Raw genomic sequence first — 25,068 nt, 5'->3', positions numbered from 1 at the left:
TGCTCAATAGATATTTTAAAAGCTTAAAAAGAATTAGTGACTGTCATTTTAATGTTAAACATATAAATCATCCATATCTGTTTTTCATCAGTGTCATAGGAAAGCAACTTGATCTAGTGGAATAGGGTATATGCCTTTTGGATCAGAAACTTGAATCTCAGTTTCCCCTCCACTGTTAGCTGTGTAGCCTTTTCTATTTGGAGACATTTCAGATTGATGAAAACATACTTCATTGTAATTTTCACCAGTTGATCCAAGTCCTGCTGTCTGATGCAACATGAAACAAATCTGCCAGCTCTTTAATTAGGGAAGTAAATACCTTCCCTGAGCTTTATTTTCTTCATCAGCAAACTGGGGGAAAATTCCCAGGGTAGTCTTGCAAGTTGAATAACACCTGTAAAATGTTAACAGAGTATCTGGCTCAATAAGCAATCAGTGTTTTTTCTCTTTCCTCTTTAGGCAAAATGTTTCACTCAGTGGAAATTCTATATTATTATATATAATGCTACCCATAATATACCATTAGCTAAATATTGTAGCATTATAATCACTTATTTTACATTATCTTTCAGTTCTTTTCCATTCTTTTGGCCTTATTTGGTTATCATGCACAATCCTATGGAATTGTGTATGGTAACTAGGCATAGATCATAAATATAATGTTCTATGTGGAGAATCTGGGGCTGAAAAGGGACACAGCAACTTCAGGTTATAGCAGGGGAACAAAGCCTGACTCGTGCCCAGGGCCTACCTGCTGAGCCAGGCTCGATGTTGGGACATCTTCAGTATCCAGGTGTGACATCTGTGTACCCTTGTTCTCAGGTAATTCACTAAGAAAGCATTACTTCATTTCTATATCACATGCTCAAATATCTCCTTGTAATCTACTATTTGTATTTTCCAAAATAAATGTATAGTTACACTTTTTTAAAACTTGTCAATTTTTACAAGTGGTTTTTCTTGAATGATTCAAGTGGGGAGGAGATTAAGGGAAGCAATGGTAATTCCTCTGACATTGGCTTTGTAAGAGTTTTCTACTATTAGGGTTACATTAGGATTGATGTCAACTAGCCAATGAGGGCAAAGTAGAACCTTTCTCTCTGCATTCTCCTTTTTTCTCTATCTCAACTATGCCCTTTTCTATGAATCCCACCCCATCAGAATCAACCCCCATCCCCTTTCCCCTGCTCCCCTGTGTACTCCAAGAGCGTGCCCATTACCTATATCTCTAGGCTGCATTTCGCTCTGCTTTGATTCATTCTTTAAATGATACCTTATTTAGTTTACCTCAAGACTGTCTGCTCTAGGCAAGCAAAAGGTGTTCCTAATCTTTTTTATTACTCCCATGTCTATCACAGTGCCTAGCCCAGAGTTGGTCCTCCGTATAGATTTAATGGGCACATTTCTTTCATAAGCACAAGTGTACACATACACACACACAATCTGGGAACAGAAGTTGCTGTTTGGCCTGATTCTGTACAGTTGGTATGATAAAGGTTATAACAGTACAACTCAGGGTCACATTCAATTTTATTCACTTTGGTTCTAGAAACCTGTGCCTTACAAGAGAAACATTTTACCTTGAGCACTGTCAGAAGGGAGTAATTCCTCTAGGCTGCCTTCTGCCCTGCGAAGTACCTGAGCTCATCCAGAGCCTGGTCTTTTGCCAAGCCCTGCCCTGCTCAGGCTGGCCTGATATTGGCTAAGGGGTTTCTCCCCTTTGAACTACTGATCTTCAAAGAGTCTGATGCAAGCCTCCTTCAAGAGTGGTGTTGAACGTGACATCATGCAGTGTAGCCAGGAGATGCTGGAGGGAACACTGAACCCTCTGAAGCTGTGGCCCAGGAGTGGTCCTGCTGAGGAAGAGGACAAGCCATAGGACCACTACCCAGGAGCATGTGTGGAGGGAGCAACTGAGTAGGCATTCTGTTGGGAACCTTCTTACATATGTGAACTGGGAGTCACTCTTGGCATCTAGTATGCCATAAAGAGTTCCATTTTCCCAACAAACTCCTGGCTGAGGGGTTAGAACACCATGAATTGAAGTGACTGGGCCACAGAAGAGGTTGCTTAAGACAGGTTTCTTGGTTCCAGGCTGAGGCCTCAGGGAGTACTGGCAGGAAGAAATTGTTGTAGATGTGATGTTAACCAGATGACTAGGAATGTTGGCCACAGTTGAACTCTGAAGAGTAGGTTAGGTACTTCTTTCCATCTGGCCCATCCCTAAGAACAGATCTTTGCTCTTGGTGCTGTGAGATGAGTACATGTTTAAAGCCCTTGGCTGTGTCTCAGAACCCTCATGCGTTGCATCTTGGGCAGCCATTCCTGTCTTCTGGGTAACTCATTCTAGGTGAATAAGGGATGCTTCCATCTCTTGGCCTTGGCCATGGAATTAAAAAAGGGTCTCTCAAAATAAGCAGCCTGATCTGCTGACAAGTTAGTGAACTCTGAGTCGGCTACTTCCTGTCCCCTACTTTGTCTTTGGACAGTAATCAGGAATGTTGTAATTCTTCAATGCCCTTTCCTTTCTTTTCAGGGAAACTGATAGTGTTGGAGGGTCAGGCCTGCTGGACTGGTTGGTTACTGGCTCTCAGATTCATGGTAATGAGAGTATTCTGGATAAACGAGACTCTTTAGGCATTTGGGCATTTGGAGGAAATTTCTTTGTTCTTTGACCTCCATAAAATGGTTTTGCTTAGGAGACATCCCTTGTCTGCAGCTTCACCTATGGTGGTCTTGGAAGGCAGGACAATGATGTGGGAGCCCCTCTTTCATGTGGGTCCAGCTGCTTCTCTGTTTCCTTAAAATCAACAGCTGGCTTCTCACTGTGGCCACACTACCTACCATTGGCTGGGGAGTGATGGGTTATCATTAGTCCTCTCTCCCTGCCTTTCTTGGGGACAAGCTCTGTACTCTCCAGCCCATGAAACTTCTTTCCTCCTTTTGATTCTGCATGAGAGGGAGCCTTGGGAGTGAGTGGAATGCTATCAGGATAGTCACTTCTTTCCCCAGCCTTTGGGAAGTGAAGTGGCTATAGCCCAGCATGAATTACCATGTTAATATCCAGTTCTGTGGCTGATATTTTTGGATTTCTTATGACTTCATTGCATGAGTGATAGCATATTTAATCTACAGAAGACTCCACCTGTGTGACACACAATGTCATCCTTGGACTGTCTCTGTAAAATGCCAGCTCTTAAAATATTAATCTCTAATGTGCACTCAAGAGTTCATTCAATTACCATGGGATTTTTTGAATAAGTGGCACCATCCAGGCAGCTCTCACTGCATTAAGGGAAGAATGCTTACCAGGCCATTGTTTCCTGAGTATGGGATGGTGTTCTTGGTTTGTTTCTGTAATTGCTGCCTTGGCACAAGTGTCTTGGATACTCCTGCAGATTTATTGTCATTTATGCCCAAATTCAAGCATTATCAGTTTTCCCTTCCAGTGCCCAGCTTTAAAAGGTATTGTCTCTGATAGGGAGTGTGAATCATAATTGTGATAAATGAGAAGCAGTTGAAACAATTCTGTCAAAGCTGATTTGTCAGAGTGCTGATTTCAGTCCAGAAACAGAATAGCTTCATTATTACCACCAGCAGCTATTTCACTTGAATTATTTTTGAAAATCACTTCAGCTCCTGAGACCTTTATTTTCTTTCCTCCTGAAGACAGTCTTGAATGACAGTGTTTCAAAATTGGTACCCACATGATATGTGCTGGCATTTTGTCCCACTTTTCTCCCTTTCTGGGCATTGAACCTCATTTATGGCCACCCAAGATGAGCATTTTCATGATCAATGTGCTCTTTAAGGAAGTCCCGAATTGACTCAGTACATATATTGGGGGTGGGGTGGAGATTTGCTATTAGGAGAGAGTTTGTCACCTGGAGGTAAGAGTTTCCTCAGTTCTGCTTGGAATAAGGGGTGATTCCTCATGCATTTTGCACTTCACTGTGCATTTTCACTTTGGTCAAAAGACCACAGTTAACTTCATAGCAGCTGAGGCAGTGGGCGGGGGGAGGAAGGGAGTCAAAAGCATAAACTAATGTTCCAGGAGCTCTGCCTCCCGAAAACCAATTAGGGAAGACAGATCCCTTCAATTTTAATAGAAGCTAGTAGCAAGACAGCACACTGCTGTGATGGATCATAGCCCTGCAAGAGAATTTATGCTTAGAAAACAAATGTAAACGTTTATAGAGACCTTTTTTCCCAGTTCTCTCCAGGCTCCAATCACTCTCAGTTGCAAATCAAAGTGACAGTTCCTGAAATCTGGGACCCTAATGTCCCCATCCCTACTTTTATCCTACTTTGTGTTGTAAGGCACTTATTTTTTTTCATGTGTGTCTGTGTTCTTTTCCAACAATGGTCCCAATCTTACACTACTGTGGTGACCAGCTAGCACACTGAGGGAGTAACATAAATGGCAGAGGAAGAGATTTTGTCAGAAAAGTGAACCCAGGTGATCAAGCCACTCTGGATCAAAGCCACATGGTGTTGGCCTTGTGAACACTTCTCCCTCGTGCATCATCTAATACTGATGTTTTTTTTTTTTAAGATTTTTAAAGTTAAGGTCACAAATCTTATGTATCTCAGCTTGAGTGCTTCAATTTTTAAAATATGTAACTTTGCTTTTTGGTTAAATATCTTTTCTTTTGGAAGTCTGGCAGCTTCCTTGGGGAAGCTGGAATTGGCAGACATCCCACCAGTCAATCCATGCCAGCTGTCCACTTTGCTCAGGGCACCTTCTGTTGGTATCTGTGATTTAGTCTGACTTTGTAAATATTACCCTCTAAACCTCCCAGCACTTTAGAGGAGAAGCTAGCAGCAGCAGACATGACAGTGACATTTACTGGTGAAGCCACAGTTTTTAGCTAGAGAGTTATCTTTTGTTTACAGAGAATGAGAGAGAAAAAGGAAAATGAATCAGGAAAATGAGAAGGATGAGGAAAAGAATAAGGAAGGTGGTCAGGATTTATGAAGGACCCTTAGAATTGGAGTCTAACTTAGACTCTGGGGGAAATGCAAAGAGAAAAGTTACAATTCTGTTCCATAGTTTGATGTGAGGCAAGGAATTCTGCTTGCCCTGAGCCCTGAAGAAAAAGCTCAGAAGCACTAAAGCCTGGTATATCAATTCCAAGGAAATAATTTAGGCTGAAATGAATACACAAATCCCAAAGAGATAAAGAATCAAAGGGTAAGATTAGCTGGGGAGACATTCTTTGAAGAGAGTATGGAACCTGTTTTGAAAGATCTAATAGTGAAAAAGATGGCCAGAAGCCTTCCATGACTGAGGGATGGGGGTGTGATTACAGGTCCCAGACTTGGGCAGAAATGAAGTTAATTATAGAGTGGAGAATCTATTTTGGTGACACATAAGAATTTGGTGGCATAGGAGAGAGCCAGTTGGAGAATGACTTTGATAAAGCCAGACTGATGTGTTTTATTTAAGATGCAACACAGTGAGAATCCATAGTAGGCAAAAACCCTCTGAAGGTAAAGACTTGGCTACCATTATCAGGCTACATGCCTGATAATGAAGGAACTTTTCTGTTTCTCCTAACTGTACACCTCAGCTGTTCATTTTTCTTTTTTTCCTGACTGACAATCAGCTGGACTTTTTCTGTGTCATGCCATGCTGCCATGGGAACTTGCACTCTACACTTGTCAAGGCCATGGGCCTGCCTCTGAGGAACCCTGTCTAGCATGGCTATCTGAGTCATTGCACCATAAACCCAGATGGAGAATGAGATGCCCCAGTAGTCAGTTCAGCATTTCTTTATTGTACTTGTCTTCAGAACACTTTCTCCTAGAGACCCCAAGGCATTGTACCAGCACAGTAACCTTCAAGTTTTACAAGCTCATTTTATAGCAAACATTTTCCTAGCAGCCATGATAGATGAGTGTGAAGATTAGGACCAGCAGGGGTGGCACTGATTAAGATGTGGCTGAGAGGTAGAGGTCAAAGGGGAACAACCAGGAGAAACAGATAATCTAATTGCTAACAAGAGGAGCTGTGTGCCCAGTGGTCGTAATGTTGATCCCTGGATTTGAGATGTGCCGATGGAGCAAAGGTTGGGAAATGTAGGGAGAGGGAAGGATGAAATCTTTCCCCTCCACCTTCCCCCTCTGACTATAAGGTGGGGGAATCATCCATTCCTTCACCACACACACATCCAGATTTGCCCCTTCTGATTTTTCATGCACTGGCCCCTTTCATGTGGCCTAAAGAAGCTTATAAGTGCTTTTAGCATCCTCCTGGGAGGAAGGTAGGAAGACAGGCAGGCAGCCAGGAAATTTTGGTGGTTATTAAACTGAGTCTTTGAGGACCTTTTTATTAGTGATTAGATTCAGCTCCATAGCACTGAAGAGTAAAAACTCCCTGTCTTCTTCACTCAAGCCTCCACAGAATCTGTTTTATATGGTGTTTATTTATAGCCCCAAATAGATATGGGCCTGGGAGCCCTGGGGATTGCTGGGGCCTCGATGTGCTCTCAAGCAGAAGGAGAGAGTTAGAAACCCCATGGAAGGCAATAGTGTGTCTACATTTCTGGTTCATGTCCCCCTAGGGCTGCCCGTGTCCCTGTTTGTGTCTGGAGGCTACTTTTGAAGATGGCACTTTAGAGTGTTGTTTGTTGATTTGTTTTGTAATCTCAAGTGTGAAGATTATAATATTACAAAGGTTCATATATCGCCTGTGCTTTGCTGCTGGCTGGATTCTATAGGTGAAGACAAGTGGTGGGGCCATTCATGACCTTTCAGCCTTTCCTCTAGTGAGGGTAGACATTTGAGGAGGTATGCTTTTGGTTTTGGACTATGAAGATAGAGTTAAATCTTTCTCAAGGATGGAGGCTCATGAACAAAATACTTTAATCCACCAGGCTACACATTTGTGGAGTAAAAGATTAGTTTTTAAAAATATGTGGACATCCAATTACATGAACATATGTTTACTAAATATAGCATGAGTTTAATTTTTATTTTATAAATTCTACAATATTCTGTTGCCAAATAAGACATAGAATTCTTAATAAGTTGCATATGCAATTTACACCCAATATCTTTCAGTAAAGGAACTGAGATTTAGCCAAGCTCAAAATATTCCCTCTGCTTTGGAAGTGGATGTCTCTTAGCCTTCTGGAAATGATCGAGTCTATGGTTGGCCATTAACCAACTGCTGCTTTTTACTTATTAAAATTCCATTATGATCTTTACTGAACAGAGCAATATTAAAAGTAATTATATTCTTTCCTATATATGTCCTCCTTTGAAAACTTTTTAGAAGTAGACTTTTAGCTTATTTTGTGTGAAATAAACACTGGGTCTTTTATCTTCTACCTACAGGATGAGATTTGACTGATGGGACTTAATTGGCTGAAGAAAAACATGAAAATATGGACCAAGGCCAAAGCCAGAAGCAGGGGTGGGTCAGGGTTTGTCACTGTTGTGAGAACTTGACTTAGGAGAGCACAGCCAACTCCATCGAGGAGTCTGAGCAGGAGCTCTTCTCAAGCCCAGGGAAACCTGGACTTGCCCATGAGCCTCAAGCCTCAAATCTGACCCTTTGAGCTGCTAAAGGCCTTACTCTTTCAAGGAGTAATACTTTCATTTTTTGGTAGCAAATCTCTTAGAGTTGGCGTAATTCTGGTGGTTTAGGAACACATGAGTTTGATTTCTATTAATTTAATCCTATTATTAGAAATAGGATTACAAATGTGGTTCTGGAAAGGATTTTTTCTTTTCAGTTAATAACATGAGCTGGTGGCTCATGGCTATAATCCTATCCATTTGAGAAGCTGGGATTGGGAGGCCAGCCTGGGCAAAGTTAGCAAAACTATCTCAATGGAAAAAAACTGGGTATGGTGATGCATGCCCGTCATCCCAGTTGAGGTGGGATCACGGTCCAGGCTGACCTGAGTAAAAAGCGTGACCCTATTGCAAAAACACCCAGAGAAAAATAAACAAAAAAGGGCTAGAGGCATGGCTCAAGTGGCAGAATGCCTGGCTAGCAAGCATGGAGCCCTGAATTCAAATCCAAGCACCACAAAGACTGGTAGATATGTCTGTGAGGATTGATTTGAGATCTAATTAAATAAGTGGAGCATATACCACTAAGAAATGGTCCCATAGTGATACATGGTGTAAGAGAACATTCTAGTTTCAAATTTAATTTCTCCTGTGTAAAATACATTATTTCCATGAAGGTTGTTTTAATGATTGTGCCTATGGTGCCTGGGCATTCAGTGAAGGTGGACGTTGCCAGGGCCATCTGGGTTATATATAGGTTCCTGCTTCTGAGTTGGGGGTTTGCTATGTTGCATAGATTCCATGAGATGCCTTTGAATTAAGAAGATAGCAGCAGATGGATGCTAGCCTCCTCCAGCAGTATTCTCTACAAGCAGTGACCATGCAAAGCTGGCCAGGTAGGGCCAGGCCTTGGGCAGCGGTAGCCTCACTTGTCTCTAACGAGAAGAAATCTTTTTTTTGTTTTGTTTTGCTGGGAAGGTGGTGCTGATTGCTTTCTTCCATTGGGAAATCAATTTCACCATGCAGCACATCTCAGGAAGTGAGGTCCTACGATTGCTTTTCTAAAACAGACATGTTTCTGTTCTTATTAATCACAGAGATGACACAAGAGTGGTAGAATGTGTAAAAAGAAAACCTACCTGTTCCCTCTCCTTACCATACCCCCTGCCATCTAGAAATTAGGGATGAAGAAGAGATTTTTGTCTTCCAGTCTGAAAACTACACCTTCTTCTGGTTTAAAAAAAAGCAGTCTCATGTCCTTGGAGACCTGCCATATATGAATTTCTGCAATGAGAGGAATTTTCAGAGATTTTTGTCAGCTGTCATTTTGAAGGCAAAGTAAGAGCCATGGTTCCAGGAGATGCCTAAAATCACTGTCATGTGATTGTGGGACTGGATGCTTCTTCATCACAAGCCCATAAACGTGTCCTTTTTAGAGCTGAATCCAGTATCAGGTACTGTTGGTATGAGTTTTTATTCTATGCTGGGTTTTCTGATATATACAGTATAGCTCACTTTTGTATAATATGTACAATAAAAATCTCAATATGAAAACAAATTGAGGAAGGAAAGTATTAAATAACTTGTTTCGTAAAATAATGCAAAGTCTTCTTTGATCATAGTCACTTCTCATACTTTTGAAAGTGGTCACCCTGTTTTGTTTTTTTCTTTAACATACAAGCCGCTTACAATACTAATTGTATAAAGTGACGAGCAGGGGAGTTATGATGGAGTAGTGGTCACCTCCATGCAGGTAGGAGGCAGCAGGGTATTATGGCCCATTTGTATCCAAGGCCTGTAAGTGTTCTACACCAGCAAGCAAGCAGCCTCTAGGGGGCAGCAGAACACCAAGTAAGACATGTGCCTATGGTGCTGGGGCTTTTCAGACTCACTGGCTACCTCTCTTGTGTATTCTTCTCCCCTTAGCCTAGAGATCCTCATCCCCTTGGCCTCACTGTGTGGCTGCCATTAAGCCAGTCATTCCCCACTTGTCTTCATTCATCCCCCTTCTCCTCCATACTGCTAAACCTCCTGGTGTACTTTGTACCATGTCACATAGCTTAACAGTGGAACTTGTTTACTATTGTCCACAGCTGGGTACACCTGTCCTTATGGAAGGAACAATACTTTATGACTCTGTGTTTTGTATAATGCCAAAAATGTCCTGAAGGTAAAAAAAAATTCTGGGCAGCTGAAGGAGCATTCCTTAGTATATAATGAGTGCTTGAGGCATATTTGCTGATTTGATTGTCAAGATGGTCTTGTTTTTTCACAAGAGAAAGTATTATCTTTGCTTCACTTATTTTTGAAGTGGCTACCTTCTCACATGCCCTCAGGTTTAGTTATTTCTTACTGAGATGAAAGATGGGGCTTTCAGAATTAACCCATAGGTGTATAGAAAATATCAGCTTTGGTGCCATCGATGCACATTGTATCTTGATCCTTTCTCTTCCCAGATGTGTATCTTGAAAAAATTACTAACTTCTTAGCCTCAGGTTTTTATAAAATGGGGTTGTGTAGGGTGATCATATAATTTATTATCTAACCCAAAATACATTTGAGAATAAAGGATGTTAAAGAAAACCAAAGCTGGGCAGTAAAGTAGTAAAAAAAAATTTTATGCAGGACTCTCAAAGTAAGATGGAAAGTGGTGCTGGTGACTCATGTCTGTAATCCCAGCTACTTGGAGGCAGAGATCAGTGGGATTGCAGTTTGAGGCCAGCCTGGACAAAAAGTTAGTGAGACTTCTATTTCAACCAATAACTGGGCATGATGGCTCCTGTCATCCTAGCTATGAGGAAAATATAAATAGGATTGCACTTCAGGATGACCTGAGCATAAATGCAAGACCTTATCCCCAAAATAACTAAAATGAAAAGGGCTTGGGGGGTGTGACTCAAGCAAGCCTGCCTAGCAAGCATGAAGCTCTGAGGTCAACCCCCAGTATCACCAAAAACCAAGTAAAGTGGGGGAGGGGGGAAGAAAACTATTCTCACTTCTGAATACAGCACAGACAAGTGAGGTATAGCCAGGAAGCACAGTAGGGGGTCATTGGATGAAAAATTATTGAGGAAGCATCGGGAGTTAGGGGAATTCTAGTTAAATGGACCTAACAGGATTCTTGCTGAAGACTGACCAGGCTGATCAGATACCAATGGTGGGGGGAACAAAGAATTTGGCCAGATATTGAAGGTGGTCAGATATCAAAGGTGGGGGGGGGGCTCTCTCTAAACTGACTTACTAGGATACTTGCTACAGCTAGGTGATGTAGACCCAACAAGTATGGGCACAAAGGTCAAAGGCTAGAGGGTTTAGAGGAGCCTAACTAAAGCCTAGTCAAGAAGTTCTAGTGTGCCATTGTGCAGTAGAATGACTATAGATAACAAAAATGTACGTCTGTTTCAAAGCTAGAATCGATTTTGAAAGTTTTCACCATGAAGAAATGATAAAAGCTTGAGGGGGTAGATAATACTGCACAGTATACACATCTACTGAGACCTCACCTAGTACCCCATGAATATGTACAATTTTTGCTTTTATGTGCCAGTTAAATCTATTTTAAATAAAAATTATAATCATAGTCTTTTCAAATATTTTTTATGAACTGATTTTATTTTTATTCCTTGGTTTGCCTTCCTATAAATGGTCCTATTCAAAATGATTTTCAAATAAAACTTCCTTCAAAAAATTAAAATAATAAATAAATTGGAAAAAATGCTGAACTGTTTGGGATGCTGGGAAAGCAGGGGTAAAACATATGGTGCTTCAAAAACTCAAACAAAAATATGCATATAAAGTGTCTAGTATTGTGCTTGGAATACATGGTGTATTCTGATAACAACTTCCTTTTCCTTGCTGAGAAGGTTGAGCAAAGAAGCACTAGCCAGTGATAAGCAGGTTTAAAAACCCTGCTGCAGGAAGGGAATATTCCTAGCTCCCAGGTTCTGTTAACCAGGGTGTGAGTTTTATCCAAGTCAAGCAGGAAGATGCTGATTGAAGAACAGAGTCCTGCCCAGTGCACTGAGGTAGCCATCTTACCAGAAGAGAATGAACCCCTGATGGTCATGATTTAGGGTTGCGATTTGGCTGTCCTGGAAGCACAAAGCTCTCCCCTTTACTTGTGAATTCACAACTGCTTCTGGGCAACTTGCCCAAAAAACTGGGGGAACTGGCTTTGGCACCCTTCTTTTTTTTTCAAGAGTGATTTTTCTACTTTATTCTTCTCTTTTTTAATTATTGTTATAATGGAGGTACAATGCAACATTTACAAAAGTTCTCACAATATATTATAGTTGAATTCACCCCCTCCATCATTCTCCCCTATCTCCCCATTCCCAGAATAACTTCAGCAGGTCTCATTTTCTCCATTTACATACATGTGTACGTAATATTTCCACCATATTCAGCCTCCTACACCCTTTCCTTGTATCTTCCCACTGTTGGCACCCCTCTTCTGCACTCAGCTCCTGCCATATTAGGGACTTGGTTTTAGCGATCATGCTTAAATAATGGGTTTACCATAAACTTAATAGTTTGAGCTATAGAATATATATCTGCTTTGAAAGTTGGTGTCCCTATGTACCCAGCATGAGTGCCATTAGGTTCATCCCTTTCAGAAACTGTGAATTCATCACTTCTCCCCCCTACCTCTGGTAAAGGCTGTTCTGCTCTCTCATAGTGAGAGCTCTTTAGCCTGTGTGTTCATTTAACCTAAAACCCTGCGTTGTGGAGGTTTGGGTTTTTGCCAATTCCCTGTGTGGTGGTGAAGTGAAGGAGTGGTCTGTGGCCTCCGGGAAGTAGAGAAGGATGTGTGTGCCATGAATAGCAGTGTTGATGTGCAGCAGGAGAGTCAAGCCTGGAGCAGGGAGTGCTGCAGATGTATCCTCGGGCATGGTTCCTCACAGCCTCTTCTCTCTCCAGGTATGTGTACATTCCACTTGGTGGGTCCCAGCATGGTCTGCTGGGGACGCTGTTTTCCACTGCAATGACGTTCGCGTTTGTGAGCTACTGGCATGGCAGTTACGACTACCTCTGGTGCTGGGCAGCACTCAACTGGCTGGGAGTAACTGTGGAGAATGGAGTCCGGAGGCTCCTGGAGACCCCCTGCATCCAGGACAGCTTGGTGAGCAGGATTCTTGCTTGTTTGTAGTAGAGGATGGCTGTGTTAGGGGAAACAGGTTTGGGAGGGACATGGGTCATTACAGTCACCCCTTCATGAGCCATTCCTGCCAGCTGGGTTCAAAGTCCAGGTGTGTAGATGAAGCATATGTAGAAGAGAGACTTCTGTAGCCATCACTTAAGTGAATGATTAATTGATGTTGGAATTTTATGTAACAAACGTGTAAAAGCCCTATATGTTTGCTATATAAAAAAATCACAAAATTTAGTCAAGGAAGAAGGAAACTTCCTCTTTAATAGAAAGTATGTTAATACCCATTCTCTGAATAATTTCTATTTATTACACACATACACACACATTTAAAGCAAATGCCGTTATTCCAGAGATATGGTTGTATTGGGACCACCTTTCCAAGTCACTGAATCCATTTCTTACAGTCCCTTTTAATGGCTACATAGATTTCCAATCTGTGGATATGTCATAATTTAATTAGTCATCTATTATTAATTATGGTTTTACAACATTTTAAAAACTATCAATTGTAATGAGATGGATACCATGACTAGGGTGAATTCCGATCAGTAAAGTTATTAGGTTAAAGGTTTCTCTTACCTCTAAGACTTCATATACTACATATCAACATCATGGGTAGGAATGCCCTTGCAAATCCTGAGTGGCACTAGCATTTTAAACCTTTGATAGGTACTATTGATATTAGCATAAAAAACAGCTAAGGGTTTGAGGTACATTCTAACTCTATAGTAAAACAAAATTAATTAAACATTTCCCTTCACACATATTTTAAACAAGCACAAATTGTATCTTGTAAATGTGGCATATGATATATTAGAATCTTGTAGGAAATCATTATTTCTGAATATGGAGCAGTACTCTACTAACCCTGAAAATGGTAGCTAAAAAGAAATATGCTGGTATCACTTCTCATGGCAAGCAATAAAAACCCACAAAAAATTAGTGTGGCTAAATTCCACCCAGTACGTGCAACTGAAGCAAATGCAGTTTTTAAACAGCCACCAAAACAATATATTTGAGTGTGTTTCTACAGTCACAGGGCAAGTGGACAGTTATTTCAACCAAACCTGAGACAAGGCACATAGCAAAACAACACATTTAAAGAAATTCAAATAGGCTCATGCATGTTTAAAGATAAATATTTTATTTAGTAGACAAGAAATGCCAGTGAACTCTAATAGAAAATGATATTTCAATGAAAGCATGGCAGTGTAACACACAAACCCATAAACAGTCGTATCCTAAATATTTTAATCTTTAAGTGTAAACATTTTCCCCAAAGCCCAAAAGCCTAGTTATCATTCATGAAACCCGGAAGGGTCTTTTCAGCCCAGTCTGAACCCCTGTTTCTATGTTCTTTCACAGATAGTCTAACATTAATCTGGAACTTACTGGTGAGCAGTGTTCTATGGCCTTTGAGCCATAGCTTATGCTGTTAATACATTTTAAAAATCCAAAATGTTAAGGGAGGAATCCAGCTGTGCTATGTGACTACAGCTGGTTAATTTTGTTTGAAAATAAACCAAAACAACAAACACACTCACTGGATGAGCACTTGAATGTGTGCTTTGCCACATCAGAGAGTAGCCCAGGAATGTCATGTGTTTATCCTATTTGACCTTCCATCCACAATTCAGATACCTAGGTAATTTTTATATGAATATTTTATAAAATATTTATCTTACATATATGCAAATATGATGTTCAGTTTACATATTTATTAAGTGAAAACATGTGTTATAAAACTTTAAAAAATTGTGTGTCTTTTATCCTGGAAGCCTGATAGGTGTTTATGGCCATTTAGATGCTTCTGTCCTTGAGTGCAGGGTCAAGATCATATTACTTCTTATGTCCCCATTGCTATCTCAGTTTCTGAGTTAGCCTCAGTGTTAACTCAGTGTCAATTGATGCTTTCACATTGGATTAATTCTTTAGTTCTCCTTTCACTGTTTACCTACACTGTCTTCTTCCATTACCCTGTTTCTTGTATAGTTCAGCAGAGAACCTGATTTCTTTTCCAAATACATGACTAATATCCCAAACTCTCGTTCAACTTCTTGAGTTTTGGTTTTCTTTCTTTCTTTCTTTTTCTTTTTTTTTACTATATTGTTTCCCCAACTGAGCTTACTCTTCTTCCTTTTCTTTCTGTGAATTCATTTCCTTTTTCTTGGTCAAAATCTGAATAAAGACAATGCCTCATTGCCACCTAATTTCATCTAACTTTAATCTCCATAGTTTGTTTGATAGTATTTTCATAATGTAAGGTCATTCTCTGTGCCCTCACATCCTTAGTATCACTTAGGGTTTTCCAGAGAAACAGGACCAATAGGGTGTATGTGGGGGAATGTATAGAAAATTAGTATACAGAATTAGGTCATATGACTATGTAGGCTGAGAAGTCCAGACCCAAGGTAACTGATGGTATAAGTTATAGACTGAGTTTGAGGCAGACTAGATTTATGACCTAGCTTGAAGACAGTCATGGAGAAAGGCCTTTTTTTCTATTCAGACATTCAATGAACAGGATGGGTACAATCTGCCTTATTCAGTCTGCTGATTCAAATAGTAGTCTCAACAAGAAACACCTTCAGACACACCTAAAAAATGTTCAACCAAGTATGTAGGCACCCTGTGGCTCAGCCAAGTTGACAAATAAAATTAACTATAATACCCCTTTTCCATAGCATGTATCCTTCACCTGTTTTTAAATAGATTGACAGATTTTAAAGATAGACATCTAAATAACAAGGATTGTTACTCCTTCTTTTACCTTTATCATCTTCATCTGCAACCTCAAGGCCTGTGTGGGCTCACAATACAGTAGGACTTACTGGTGTTAGTTGATTGATCGCTGGACATTCCCTAGAACACTGGTCATAGAGGAACATTGTAAACAGGAAGCCCTCTGAGCTTCTGGAATAGGGCTGTCCCATAGAATTTCCTGAGATCATAGAAATGACCATTATACTCTCTAATATAGCAACCACCAGCCCCTGAGATGCTGAATTTTTTACTTGTTTAATTTTAATTAATTTAATTCTAAATAGCTGTCATGTGGCTACTGGCTACCACTTTCAACAGTGCAGTTCTAGAACATTTTCTCTTCTAGAACACATTAGCAGCATGTAGCATATCTGCTGTAATTTAGAATGATTTTCATTAACGGTGTGGTACCTCATGGATCCAGCTGGCTATTGAACCTCTGCATCTGACTGTCTCGAAGGTTTCTCAAGCTTAGCATGTGTAATACTGAACTCATGTTCCCCATCTCCTAGTAGTTTCAGTTTCTTCCTCTCCCTCTAATGCTGTTTCCACAAATGGCACTGCCATCTGTCTGGTTACTCAAGGCCAAACCACTAAGTTATTGTATGAATATAACTCCCTGGGACCTGCCCATACATTCTAAGTCAATCTTGATTGCCCTGAAATTATCCTAATCCAAGCTGGTCCCCTTGCTTACCTGGTCTACCAAATAGCTTCAATTAGTCTCTTGGTTTCTACTCTTGCCCCTTTTGCTTCATTAGCCACATAGTGCTGAGTGGTGTTTCTCAATAAAAATCTAACCATATTGCTATCTTAAAAAAAAAATCCTCTAGTAGCTTTCCTGTTTTTTTAGGACAAAGTCCTTGGTATTTAAGTTGACATGGGAGGCCCTCCCTGAGCCTTATCTTGGTACCTCAACTTGTTCCTCCCTGCTCCCACCTCCTCAAACTCTTTTTTTCCTTCTCTTCACTTACAAACCTGGCCCCTTCAGCTTCAGCTCCCCCACACAGGGCTCTTCCATCTCCTAGATTGATCCCTGTGTATCCCCTCTACCCCTGCTCATCTTCAGATTTCACTTGAATGATACCTCGTTTGTGAACCTTTTGCTGACCCTCCAAGTTTGATCAGGTCCACCTTGGTAATTCATTTTGGACATCCCATAAATATTCTCTTCTGTAGTTCCTATAAAGTTATAATGAAATATTTTTACATGATAACTTGTTTGGTTCATAGCTCCCTCACTGAACTATAAGTCTCATGAGATCAGACAGGTTATATCCTTGACACTTATCACAACACCTGGCACCATGTCTTGTTGAATGAAAGGATGAATGAATGATGTCTTCTGACTTCACTGAGTCCAGGGGAAACTGGGTATAATTATGCAGCAGGATGACTGATAAATCTAACACTGGAAGAACTTCATAAAGCTGAGATTATTTTAAAGCATTGTCCTGGGACATTATTTTATTTTGTAGCGATGTAGATACTAATATGTTTAGTGATGGCAAAATGCTATTTTAATGTTTAGCGCGCACACACACACACACACACACACACACACACACACACACACGAAAGAAAGGGGTAGGGAGGAATTAGCCTTCACAGTACCCTGCTGCTTTAAGAGAGGGAAGGCTATTGGGTAGGACTCACTGAGGCACAGAGCTGTAGGAAGCTGACAAAGGCATTTTCACAGAGTGCCCAAGCTGGGTGGAGAAAGCAGAGTTACTGCCACAGTGACATGCTTTTCTTCTATACAAATACTCTCCAGGGAGCTAGAATTTGTGTTAGGCACTGAAATCCTTTAATAAGTGGCAACACTAAAGCATCAGTAAAGTGACACTGCTTCTTGCTAGTTCCCAATTTGTTCTCTCCTTTGGAGGAAGACAATTTCAGGCTGCTTGTCAATTATTCTACACAAAGGAGAAGCTATATCTCAAACAGTTCATCCATCCTACCCTGAGAATTCCATTTCACTGCATAATTTAAGTATGTCCTCCCCTCTTAGCCCTTACTCTTTCTTCTTCTTCTTGTACTGACTTATATCTTCTCTCCGAAGCAGTAAAATTTCTATTTATAGACTTAATTTAGGAAACATGCTTCTAGTGGAAACCACTGAAGGTCAGTCTAATGGTCCTAGAAGGGATTTCATATTCTGGTTTGTCAGAAAGAATCCAAAGACCGTGGGCTTACAATGTTCTTCATTCAGTTTAATGGTATATTGATCAGTTTGATTTTTGAAGGTATAGATAGAGAAATCCATGAGTTTGAGAAATCAGTTAATTTAAAAGAACAGCTGATTATAAAATGACAGGCTCAACATGGTTGCTTAATTCTGTGGACTCTTACCTTACCAGTTGGCAAGATATATGTATCTGTTGGCCTGATTGGAAAATCTTTTCACCACAGGCCAATGGTCACAGCCCCAACAAACTCTCTGTAGTAATAACAAGCAGACTTGTCTGAGAAGAGTTGTGCTGCTTGATGATGGCTCATGGCCTTCTATCCCTCCACTCAGATCCATTTCAGCAAATTGAGATCATGTGTGTATTGGACATAAGTCACTCTAGATCAGGATCCTTGCTGGACTGTTCCCACTTACTTACAGTCACCCTGGTCCTTCATTCTTAATTTGTGCATTTAGGAAAATAAAATTTCAGTGTCCTATGCAGAAGAAACTTTGTAGAGCCAAATACAGTATGATCATCCCGTCCCAATTCCTTGTTTTGCATTCTCCTTCAGTGCTTTGATGATACAAGTCTATCAGTGTACAACTGCAGAGTCAATTATCAGTCAGTTGCCTCTGTGAACTGGAGGTATCTTGCTGCAGCCTCCAATCCAGATGATCATCTTTGTGGTAGATACTTTGGATTAAAGAGGCGATCAAACCATGGAGTGAGAGCTTCTCTCTATGAAGAGCAAAGTGATCTATATGAAAAGTGAACTTGTTTTCACAATATCATAAAACAGTTTTGGCTTAGCCTTCCTAGGCATAACTTAAAAGAAAGGTCTAGGCTGGAAATAGAAATGTGGGGGCATATGGATGCTATTTTGGAGCCAAGGTAACATTTGAGATGAGAGAGTGACAGAGTCAAAGTGAGGGAGAGGGAGGAGAGAAGAATGAATATGAATATAGAATAGATAAAAGAGAAGAAAAGACAGCTGCCAGGACTGAATCTGGGAAACAAGAATATTTAGAAGTTGGATAGAGGAAGAAGGGATGAGAAATGTGTGTGTGTGTGTGTGTGTGTGTGTGTGTGTGTGTATCAGGAGGATGATCTCACAGAATCCAGAAAAGAGGATTTTATGGAGGAGTAGAGGTCAATTGTGTGATGTTAACCAGGGATCAGGTAAGGTGAGACTAAAGGATAGTGGTGTCTCCTTGTCAGAGGACTAACAGAAGAGAAGTAAATGGTGAGTCACCATCCCTGTCCACACATGCTTATGGTCTAGTTGGAGAGACAAGATGTATGCAAGCCAGTTGGAGACCAGTGGAAGGGGTTGCGTGCACAATGACCAGAATGAGACATTGAGACAGTTAATCTGCAGGGTGGTGGTCAGTGTGAGATAAGCCTTTGGTAATGGTTTATTACAGAGACTGGGCTTCAATAGGACACCAGTGTATGGAGAGTGGGATTTGGCTGGATCAGTAGGAAAGAGAAGACTGGTGTTTCAGGTCAGAGGAACAGCACACTCAGCCTGAAATCAGGAAGGGCATGCTGAGTTCAGGTCTGGAGACAGATATGACAAATGGAGGGAAAAGAGCTTAGAAAGGTCAAGTGGTCACCCGTATAAAAGGATTTGAATGTGTGTGCTTAGAAATTTAGAAATGCAAACCACTTAACCAAACAGGAGAGCATTAAATTAGCATATTAATCCCACACATCAAATTAGCCTATTGTGCCAGCTTGTTAGCAGTCACCCGAACCTGTCGGTGTGGGGAAAACAGTGTACGTTGTTATGAACAGTGTGTTCCTTGGTGGATTATGACCCATTGGTGCCCCTCTCCATTGTCTCCCACTCCTAAGGATCACTAACCATGCCAGAAACACACTGTGCAATTCACTGGTTATGCATTTTCTTCTCTGCAGGAATCTAAAACCTGAGTTTTAACCTCTCTGGTCTAAGAGGTAGAATTCTGAAAATAATTCCACCTTTCATTTCAGATGTTTAATATGACAAAAGCATTGTCAAAGGTTCTTTTAACTTTCCATTACCAAATCTGCCATCTGACAAAGGGAAGGCTTTGGAATAAAATTCTTTTTCAGTTACTCTTGGACAGATAAGCTCAAGACCAGCCAGATTTGGGGATTCATGTCATGCTCAGTTCAAGTTACAGAGGGAAGATGTCCCACTTTGGTCATTTGCCACTATCATGGCACTGTTACCCCTTCTCCCTGCTAAGGGCACAGAACAAACATGGGAAATAGTAATCTCAGGAAAGAGTCCTGAGCCGAAGATGAGATGTGGGGCTTAAATGATAATGGTTGAAACTGGCTTTTCTGGGTGGTTTATGGAACTAGATTCTTTGCCTCAGGGTCCTGGTTTCTGCCTTTATAGCAAGGTGGTTACTCCAATCATAGACTAGCGGCCAGCAGCTTTCCATGGAAGAACTTAGGCTAAAGAAAAATATCTTAAAATGTACACATGAAAGCTTTGGATGTGCATTTCCAAATCTGGGTCTGTTTTCCTCCCAGATAATCCAAATTGCCCACTAGAGGTGGCAGAACTTGATTTGCCAGTGTTCCTGTTATTGGGAGGAGGAAATAGCCCCTTTGTTTCTTCCAAAAATAAGGTGTATGTACTTAGTGCAATTTATTTTTGCTGTTATATTTATATGTCTGTGTGTATATGTGCTGTGACTATATGTATACAGCATGTGTGTATTTTCGTTTTTTAAAGCTCCAAGAAGGCAGAGATGTGCAGGACTTCTAAAATAAAACTCTTCTAAACTGTCTCACATTCCTCCCAAGACCTAGAAATAAATTCTGCTTAAAAAAGCACATGAAGCAGCTGCTGGCCTTATTTGAGATGACCTGGGATGGCATCAATGTGCCTGTGGTTACCAACATAGATTGAGATATACAACTTAAGTTGAACCCCCTTTCCCTCAAGTGTCAACCTCGTAGTTCACCTAGTAGATTGGAGTAAGTGCTGGACTGGCACCGAGAATGACAGGAAAGACCACAATACAAGCAGTACAGGACCTTTATCAAGCTGTCTGTGCAACTATTGAAAGTGATGGTGTTGACTTAATTTTGTTATGAGAAAATATTTCTTAACATGTTAGGTGAAAATGAAGACAAGAGAATAAAATAATAACTTATTTTTTTAAAAGATATACACAGACACAGAAAAGGCACTGAAGTGTTAATGATGATGAACTCTTACTGGTGGTCTTATCTGTGATACATATTTTCTTGTTTCTGCTTTCTTATATTTTTTACCTCTTCTTCAGAGAATCTGCACTCTGGTCTCTCAAAGGTTATTGGGCTTGACCTCAGGAGGCTTTGCTTAGCTGGCCCTGAATTCTTGATTTATGATAGAAGTTGAAGGTATAACTTGGGTTTTTATTGTGGGTTTTTATTCCCATATATGGAATAACTAATCTAAAAATGGTCAAGTGAAGTGTGGGGGGGTGGTTGACAAGGGCAGTTTTACCATGTTATCTCATGTGATTTTGATCACATGATCAAAGTAACTTAACAGATAAATACAGTATCATCATCCCTATTTAAACTATGAGAAAAACTGAAAGCCAAAAAATTTAACTCATATGTAAGTATGATTCAAAACTCAAGTACAGTCATGTGTCAATGATGGAGAGACATTCTGAGGAATGCATTGTTAGGTGACTTTGTAGTTGTGCAAATTTCATAGGGTAAACATACACAAACTAAGATGGCTATGATGTCATGGGTGATAGATCAGTATGGAACCACCATATATCTGGTACCTCCTTGACCAAAATGTTGTGATGCAATACATGACCAGATTACCAAAAAGCTTCATTCCATTCTTCCCATTCCTAGATCTCTTTCCCTATTAGTGGCAACTTTCAATTCCCTTAGTTTGTTCCCACTCCACACCCCATACTGACCACCATCTTCCTAAAGTATACACTGTTATTTTTTCATTTATTTTTTATAAACATTACAGCTTTCTACATGAGGTTTTAGCATCTTAGGCCTACTCTATATTTCTCCTTCTAATTCAATAACAAGTGTTTTTGGTTAATTCAGCACTCTGTGTTTACATTACCACCAGGCAAGTATGGCTCACTGCCAAACCATTTAATGTAAGTACTTTTTGTTTCTTATACAACTGTTTCCCCACTCAAGAATAGCCTTAAATCTTTTGTTTGACTACTTTACTGTCAACATTTTTTCCCCACTCTTCCGTGTAAGTGAAAATCCCTCAAATAGTGTTTTCTACTTGGTCAGATGTCTCTGGTAATCTTCTAGCTCTCTTGTTTCCCTAGAAAATCCCTCTAGAAGCCCTCCCCTTCTCCTTTCCCACCTGGATCCTGCACTGTAGAACTGCTCTTTAGGGGTTGTCCTGAGCTTCCTTTCTCTCTCCTGTGCTAGCTAAATCCCTCTTTCTCATGACTTGTGTCATCTTGTGCTTCCCCCTCCCCTTATGATTTGATGGAGCACATCCTTTCACAGCCTTCTTAGGAAAGGATCATAGAAGATAAGTTTATGTGATATTTTATTTCCAAAATGTCTTATTTTACTCTTACACTTACTTGATTGTGGGGCATTAGATATAAGGTTGAAAAGCAATTTCCTCTTGAAAAATTTGAAGATATTTGACTTCTAAATTTTAGCCTTACTGTTGAGAAATGCCATTTTGCTTTTGTTTCTTGTTTCTTTTTATGCCATTGTTTTTCTTTCTAAAAGCTTCAATGCAAATATCTTTGGTATTCTCAAATTTCACTGTACCTGCTCTCTTAGCTTAGAATTTCTCTGATGCAATTATCCAAAGGGAATAACCCTTTATTAAGCAGCTATGGAAAAGGAGGATAACCTAGGGGTTGAAATGCTCATGGCCCAGAGTTTTAATGACTCTTCCTATTTTTCCTCCATGGCTTACTCTTGACTTTGGTGATACATGGTGCCTGTGTGTCTGTGTCTTATGATATTCTACTGTGCGAATGACTCTTTTCTCTTTGGCATTTCTTATATAGGTTTCTCAGATCTACTCATTCCTCCATCTCTGCTGTGCCTTGTAACAGTGGGTTGGCTTTGCTCACCTGCTATTCTCTTCCGTTCCTCATCTAGGGCTATATACCTTTTTCAGTGTTAACTCTTATTTTAATGGGGTTTGTGAAAGGACCAGAGACACTTAAGTTTAACTGGGTATTCCTAGAAGAGTTTTCTGTCCTCTTGCTCAGAGTATCATTTCAGAATGCCATACTTGTTTCTCAGTTTTAAGTTTTTAAATACCAAGGTTAAAAGAGGACTTTTTCAAAGCTGTTCTTTTTGTGGCTGAACAGGATATAGCAGAGGCCATTACTGCCACATCCTAGGCTTATTTAGTGGTCCTAAGGGACCTCAATGCTGCCTGGAGAGGGAGGTCCCCAGGACCATAAGCAGCCATGACTAGGGTGTGATGGTCATCAGGCTTCCAGCTTCCTGCCCATGTGCCTTGACTCTTTATGCTCAGGGGAGGTGGCCCAGGTCTAAGGTCATTTAGTGGAAAGATTCCTAGATTTCTTTTTTTCAATCTTCTTTTAAACTTATGAAGTTCATTCTTGACCATAAGCTCTTTTAAAAAATGTAGAGAGAAGGCTAGGTTCTCTTAAATATCCATCCCCCAACAAACACACTCTGTTCACTTTGCTCCCACAGGAGGTAAGTAACCATAGCTCTCAGTCTGGAATGTAGTCATCCATACCTTTACTAATATGCATGTGTGTGTGTGTGTGTGTGTGTGTGTGCTTGAAGAAATATAGAAATATTCTAAGCTTGTACTTCTTTTCTTCCTCAACGATATATCATGAAGTCATTTCTATGGTAATTTGGGTATGCATGAGCAGCTTGATGTGGGAATATCATAATTCAGCCATTCTGCTGAAAATTTAGGTTGCTTCAGTGAAGATCCTAACTCAAGCTTCCTTGCACATGTGTGCAAGTGTTTCTTTAGGGTAGATACCTGTGGAACAGAGCAGGAATTGACCAATTATGTCCCCTAGTCAAATCTGGTCTGTCACCTCTTTTTGTATGGCCTGCAGCTAAGATGGCTTCTGCATTTTAAAATTATTTTATTGACTATCCTTTCCCCTGTAAAATACAGTAAATATTCAAATACATATGGGTTCATTTCTGAGCTCACTACCATTGCATTGCTGTAGTTGATCCCTCCTATTTTAAATATTAGAGCTTTACAATATGTCTTCTTTTTGTGAGACAGGATCTTACTATATAGTCAAGGCTGGCTTTAAACTTGTGATTTTCCTGCTTATGCCCCACCCCCTTTACTTTTTAGAGGCACTGGGGTTTGAACTCAGGGCTTTGTACTTGGTTGGCAGGTGCTTTACTACTTGAGCCACACCTTCAACCCTTTTTGCTTTTTAGGTTTTTTGGTCTGGCCTGGACTGTAATCTTCCTATCTTTGCCCCTGGCATAACTGGGATTACAGATGCACAGCACCATGCCTGGCTTTTTGGAGATGGGGATCTCACTAAGCTTTTGCCATGGCTGGCCTCAAACTATGATCCTCCTGATCTCTACTTTTTTGAGTAGGATTACAGAAATGTAGTACTCTGTCTGGTCTCAGCTTATAAAATGTCTTTATTCCTGATATAAAAGCTCCTGAACCCTTTGAGATTTTTTTCAGAATTGCATTGGCTATTTTTGTATATTGATTCTTTCATATGAATCTTAGAACTGGTGAAATCCCCCCAAATTCTCTTTGGTACTCTTACCTGTTAAATCTGCATGAAATTATAGTTTACGTAGTTAGCATTGTCTTAGTCTGTTTGTGCTGCTGTGACAAAATACCTGAGACAAATTTATAAAGGACAGAAATTTATTTCTCACAGTCCTGGAGACTGGGCATGCAAGGTCAAGGACTCAGGCTTGGCCTCTGGTAAGGGCTGGTTCTCTGCTTCCAAGATGGTGCCTTGTTGTTAGATCTTCCTAAGAGGGTGACTGCTATATCCTCACATGGAAGAAGGGGAAAGGGCAAGAGAAAACAACTCTTGAAAGCCCTTTTTATAAAACCCTAATCCCTTGTAAAGGTTGAACCCTCATGACTTAATCACTTCCCCAAAAGCCTTGCCCCTCAATATCACCACAGTAAGGGATAAAATATGACATGAATTTTGGAGGGGACATCACCATTCAAACCATAGGAACATTACTTATTCAAGTCCTTTAAGAGGATATTCCTCTGAAAATTTTATCTTTGCTTCTTAGCTTCCTTTTACATTATTGTCATTGTATAGAAAAGGTATTGATTTTGATTTTGAGATGATTTTTAAATCTTTTAGCTTTTATGATTTGTCAGTTATATCTTTTGAGTTTTCTAGATTGATGGTCAGATCATCCACAAATAGTGACAGATTTGTCCTTGCCAGCAATGGTAATTCTTATGCTATTTAATTGTCTTATAGTATTGAT

General features: G+C 40.3%; 1 protein-coding gene across 5 annotated transcripts in view; it reads left to right on the top strand.

Moving 5' to 3' along the window:
- Positions 1 to 25,068, top strand: part of Hhat (hedgehog acyltransferase) — a 317,030-nt gene that overhangs the window by 226,238 nt on the left and 65,724 nt on the right. For all 5 annotated transcript variants that reach the window (XM_074048402.1, XM_074048398.1, XM_074048399.1 and 2 more), the window contains one exon: positions 12,445 to 12,646. In XM_074048402.1, coding sequence (XP_073904503.1) covers positions 12,445 to 12,646 — 202 coding nt within the window. The remainder of the gene's footprint in view (positions 1 to 12,444; positions 12,647 to 25,068) is intronic.

The sequence above is a fragment of the Castor canadensis genome, chromosome 11 (genome assembly GCF_047511655.1).
Source record: "Castor canadensis chromosome 11, mCasCan1.hap1v2, whole genome shotgun sequence".
Lineage (NCBI taxonomy): Eukaryota > Metazoa > Chordata > Mammalia > Rodentia > Castoridae > Castor > Castor canadensis.
Note: the sequence above shows the minus strand (reverse complement) of the source record. Positions and strands in the feature narration are given on the sequence as shown.